The following is a 6,000-nucleotide window of genomic DNA, read 5'->3' on the forward strand; positions in this document are numbered from 1 at the left end:
TTAAAAATAAATAACATGTGCTCTTTAAAATATTATAATTTTATAAATTTCTGTTTTCGAAAACATTCTAAACAAAGTAGTAATTTTTTATATGATATAATTCTTACAATTAAATAATAAAATATGTTTAATAAACAGAAAAAATATATCTAAGGAAACAATTAAAAAATTTTTTGAAGATAATTTTGTTTTTTATTTTTAACGCTTAAGTTAGTACTGATGGTAGTTTCAATATACTGAAAAAATACAGTAGATATTAGTAATTGTATCATTTGTGATAATTTTTGGATTAATGATAATAACCAGAATTTAGTAGTACTAATATTTTTCTCATTATAATATTTTGATTGATTCATTGATTGTACTGATTTTTAGAATAATATTTATTCATTGCAGTATGTTAAGTTAAGTTATAAAACACAAGAATTATTTTAATACTGTTGATGGTCATTCATTGATAATTAGTCAAAATATAGCAATTAAATAATACAATGATGATAAAATTATATCAAATTAACAGTTATACTAATTAACATATATATATATTGTAAACATCAATGACGTTATAATTATCCATAAAATGACAGTTATTATTATCAAAAATTGTATTTTTCAAAAAAATGATAAATAATGAGAGATGAAAATTACGTAAAAAAGATGATTATGCTACAATAAAAGTCTTCGGTGTATGAAATAATAACGACAATTAATATGATACCGAATATATGGATTTAATATCCATCAGCTTTTCTTAAGTGGCGCGTTTATCGAAAATGATATACTTATTTTAATTTTTAATTTCTAATTTATGAACAAAAATTGATAGAACCATGACACCAAATTTTTTTGACTTTATCAAGTATACTCATTTTAAAATTCTATTTAATGTAGAGTTATGTTTTATTGTATATTGATAAAACATGATATCAGTTAATTAATTGTTGATTTATGCCGCATATGTCAAAATTGATTCACGCTTGAGAAATACACAAAACATTTTTTTATATTTAATTCTATTTAAAGATTAATATTCTTGAAAAAAATAAAAAATAATTATTACTTACTATTTTGACTGGGCAAAATAGTAAGTTCTGTGAGTTTATGTCTGGCACTAAAAAGTTAATTTTATAGTAAAAAAAAAACTATTAACTAATGTACTAAATGTTTACTTAATATTAATTTATGTTATAATATTTGGTGTTATTTTTTTAATTGTTCCATTCATTTAGTAGTATATGTAAAAAAGCACAGGTGTTCCTTCCTGAAGAATAATGGAGTCCCACGTTTAAGAGTTTATCCACTTCATCCTCTAAGTATATAATTCACAATATATTTTTATATACAAATAATTTGTTCATAGTCATCATGAATCATCAGCAATCATGTCATAAATCATTCAACCATGCCATACTCTATCACGTTGTTAACCTATATATTTTTTTTTGTATTATCATTTGCTTACCACCTAAAGCTACATGGTCTCTATCACATACTCGTTTACACTATTTATTAGTCAACCAATTTCCTTACAAATTACTATACCAAGAGATATAATAACCTAACTACGAATCCGTTTTTCCAGTTGTAATGATTGCAGTCTAACTGTTTATTAACAAATAATAGACAAATAAATAACATATAATATAACTATTTTAACGGAATAGTATATTATAAAAAATTCAAAGTATTTTCTTTATTGTAATATGTAGACAAGACAAGTCAATTGTATATATAAATGTAAACCATGAAAATCAATTTAACTAATATTTTTTAGTATAATAATTTATTTTTTTTGCATCAAATTGTATAAATCAAAAATATCTTCTATTAAATAATAATTTAGTTATGTACTTATTTTTATCAGTAATATCAAATGTTCAAGATAACAATCATGTTAATTAACATGCCGAGTTGAAAAACTATAAATTATGTATCGATTAAATGCAAAATATGGTTGTCTGTTGGCATGATTGGACAACTTATTGGTCATTGATAGTCATCACTTTGGTACACATTTGTGATGCTAATAGATCTCCCCAATTTGTTACGGACAATTGGCAAACTGAAATTATAGTTCGGCTTAAAGAAGGGCCAGAAACTCCTATTGGTAAGATAAACCGATATGTATATATACGTCATATTTCTGTATCTGTTCACACCAAAAAATATATGCTGTTTATTTAAAGGAAGTCTAATATACCGTGTGCGTGGAATAGATCCCGATGGCGACAAACTTATTTTTGGCGTCCGAGAACCAGGAGATAAAATTATTAAGGTTGAAAATCATAGCAAGAATGAAGCTTATATTTACCTGAAAATTGAACTCGATCGTGAGGTAATAATAAGGATATTTTTATTTTTATTTTCACTAATATTGATGACTATACTCTGAGTTTTTTGCCATTTTTATATTTTTAGGTAAAAGATGAATATTTGTTAGTATTAACACTAACAGATGGACGATTAGGCGAGGGGAATTTTATAACACAGAGTTTTTTGTTAATTGTGGACGATATTAATGATAATGCGCCGGTTTTTAAACCATATCAAAATACAATATTTGTGCCAGAGGATAGTCAGCCAACAGTGATCGCAACAATCGAGGCTACCGATGCAGACGAAGGCCCGTATGGACAGGTAAAAACAACACAGTAATATACGTTCAAATAAAAAAAATAGGGTTTCACGGTTCGTCGCCCATTACCCTCAGTTCAAGTTCACAATGAACATAGTCTAGTTAGAATTTCGGAATCATTAAACCAGAATAATAACAAAACGAATAATACACACTGAAAAATACAAATATATCCCCGCATAATTGAGAGAATGTATAAAAAAATTATAAGCCGTTTCTATACTGTTTAGTAGTAATTTTTGAATTAAAAAAAAATGAAAAACAATAATATGGTTTTTAAATTAACTTATTGTCATGTTGAAATTGTAGGTGGTATACTACCTTCAAGATACAGATGCTCTAGAAAGTGGTCTATTTGCAATTTCCACCGTAAATGGTCAAGGCGTGATACGCCTTGTAGGAAGTTTAGATTATGAGAAATCTTCATTACACCAGCTAAAAATTTTAGCCGTTGATCGGTCAACTGTGGAAAAAGTTCGTATATTAATAGAAATTTAGCTCGACATTTTAAATATTTTTATTTTATTAAATAATATTTCAATTTAATAATTTCAGAGAAACACTGGTACAGCAGCTATTTTTGTAAAAGTTCAAGATGTAGAAGATCAACCACCAGAATTTGTAGTTGTCACACCAGTTGCTAGAGTAAGCGAAGACGCTCCGGCAGGAACTTCAATACTTCAAGGTATCTTGAATATTTATCATTTATGAATGATGAATTTAACTGTTCGTCTAAAAAATATTTTATTTCAAATTATCATATACAAATTAAGCATTAAATTCAATGGGCAATTAAATTAAAAAACAAGTTAATTGTTTTCTAAAATAATTAAATAATTACACAAGTTATTCATATAGTGTATTGAATACATAAATATAGATACAAATATATAACACAAACTATTTCAGTACTATTAAGTTAATTAATATTTTATGTTACTCTTTTATGAGTCATAGATGAAAATTTGGGAAAAGATAATAGATAAGAGAAAAGAAATGAGACATCGGTATTTAAAAACCAGTTTGGATTTATGCCTGGTAAGTCAACAATGGAGCCATTATTTTGTGTGAGGCAACTAATAGAAAAGTTTAGGGAAAAAAAAAAGCTTTGTATAGTATTTATAGATTTAAATAAAGTGTATTATAGAGTACCGAGAGAGGTTCTAAAGTGGGCATTAATGAGAAAAGGAGTCCCGAAAAGGTACATTAATATAATAAAGGATATGTATGATGGCACTGGTACTAGGATAAAAAGTATGGGAGGAGTAACAGAAGGTTTTCGGGTAAGAATAAGAGTGCACCAAGGTTTTGCTTTAAGCCCTTACTTATTTTCTATAGTGATGAATGAAATTACTAGAGAAATACAAGGAGAGGTGCCGAGGTGCATGTTGTTTGCTGACGATATAGTGTTAATAGGAAGAAATTAATCAAAGACTAGAGGTGTGAAAATCAGCTTTTGAAGAAAAGGATTTAAGAATAAGTACAGTGTAAGACAGAATATATAGAGTACGAGTTTATTAAAGTAGAACACGGGGTAGATGAAATAAGGAGATCAATGACAATAGGCGAGGGCAAGATTGGAGAGGTGGAAAGTTTTAAATATTTAGGATCAGTTGTGCAAAAGAGCGGTTGATATTGACGAAAATGTAAGACATAGGATTAAGTGTGGGTGGTTGAAGTGGAGAGAAACGTTTAGTGTCTTATGCGATAAAAGAATTCCAATGAGGCTGAAAGATAAATTCTACAAGACTGTAGTGAGACCAGCTATGATGTATGGTTCAGAGTGTTGGGCGGTTGATAAGAAAGTAGAGCAGAGAATGAATGTAGCAGAGATGAGAATGCTTAGATGGATGAATGGAGTGACTAGAGAAGATAGGATAAGAAATGATCATATAAGAGGGAGTATAGGTGTAGCGTCAATCGAGGATAAAATGAGAAAATATAGACTTAGATAGTTTGGTCATGTTATGAGAAGAGAAAAATCAGAAGCCGTAAGAACAGTTGAAGAAAGAAGAGGTAGAGGAAGACCAAAAAAGAGATGGAGAGATACGAATGCGATATAAGGACAGCTGATGTGAGCGTAGAGGATGTGGGAGATCGTGTCAATCGGAAGTTTAGGATAAGGATAGGCGACCCCAAGTAGTTGGGATTAATGTTACTATAGAAGAAGATGTTACTCTTTTATGAAACAAATGCTAGACTTTTAGACTTACATTATAATTTAGTGTAGGGTTTGGAATAAATGTGAATTCACATTAATTAATTAATTTATTAATTTTATGTAAATATATATAATTAAATTGAAGTTAAAAACTTATTCGTTGAATAGTTGTAAAAATAAATTGTTTTCAATTTCGATAAAAATTAAATATATACATAAAATGCATTCTATTACATATATAATAAAAGTTGCGCTAAGAATTTTTTAGCTCTATTGCGAAGCTGAGAAGTAATTAATTTTATAATGATGTGATTTGTGTGTGTGTGTGTGTGTGTGTATGTTAGTTGACACTTTTTCTCAGCTCTAACCAAAATAAATTCTTTTAACGATACATTAAAATATCACAAATCGTATTTAGTTAAAGATTAAGCCTTAAAAATTGAAAAAAATTTCCTCGCTCTCGGAAGGTAGGGACCAAATCGACCAAAAATTACCATATCTAAAATCGGATATATCAAAATTTCTTCTTTTATAAATACTTTATTTATTTCTCTTTCATTAATTATTTTTTTTTTAATCTGACCTTTACGCGAGATATCCTTGCACCAAAAGTTAACTTTTTCAATTTTATTTTGTTGCGCTATTCCTCCATTCTATATTTAAAAATATTAATAATTCCCGAAGTTCTATTTCAAAAATTCTTATCCGTCATTCATTTTCTTAATTAGACAATTTTTTATTCTATAAGCTAATTGTAAGAGATGAATTAAAAATATACTTAGTAGCTAAAAAATCAAGAAAAATATAAAATTAAAAATAATTTGTATAATATAATTAATATTTAAAAAGAATTCGATTGGCTAATAATAATAGAATCTTAATTCATCTCAACATAATAACATTATATAATTCCTATGTAAAAATAAAAAAATACTATATTATTAAATATCAATGTCATACTAAATGTAATTACTATAATAATTATTTATTCATGTATATTTATAAATCATAATAAAGTTTACAACTAGGATATAATTAAGAAAATAGGAGTTCATGTTGCTTTTGGAATATTTAAAAAATTCTACTTAAAAAATAAACACTTAATACAGATTTTCATGGAATAGTTTTTTAGCTTTGATGCGAAGCTGAGAAGGTATTGGTTTTACTAAGATGTGTTTTTTTTTTTTTTTTTTTTTTTTTTTTT

The 6,000-nt window shown here is 27.0% G+C and overlaps 1 protein-coding gene across 2 annotated transcripts in view; it reads left to right on the forward strand.

Annotated features, from left to right (window-relative positions):
• The window catches only part of LOC126896295 (cadherin-23), a 34,567-nt gene that overhangs the window by 12,823 nt on the left and 15,744 nt on the right, over positions 1 to 6,000 (forward strand). For both annotated transcript variants that reach the window (XM_050668949.1, XM_050668948.1), the window contains 5 exons: positions 1,865 to 2,107; positions 2,187 to 2,335; positions 2,419 to 2,637; positions 2,945 to 3,109; positions 3,191 to 3,320. In XM_050668949.1, the coding sequence (XP_050524906.1) occupies positions 1,942 to 2,107; positions 2,187 to 2,335; positions 2,419 to 2,637; positions 2,945 to 3,109; positions 3,191 to 3,320 (829 nt within the window). In that variant the 5' untranslated portion in view covers positions 1,865 to 1,941. The remainder of the gene's footprint in view (positions 1 to 1,864; positions 2,108 to 2,186; positions 2,336 to 2,418; positions 2,638 to 2,944; positions 3,110 to 3,190; positions 3,321 to 6,000) is intronic.

This window comes from Daktulosphaira vitifoliae, unplaced genomic scaffold (assembly GCF_025091365.1).
Source record: "Daktulosphaira vitifoliae isolate Bord-2020 unplaced genomic scaffold, ASM2509136v1 Scaffold_1, whole genome shotgun sequence".
Classification (NCBI taxonomy): Eukaryota; Metazoa; Arthropoda; class Insecta; order Hemiptera; family Phylloxeridae; genus Daktulosphaira; species Daktulosphaira vitifoliae.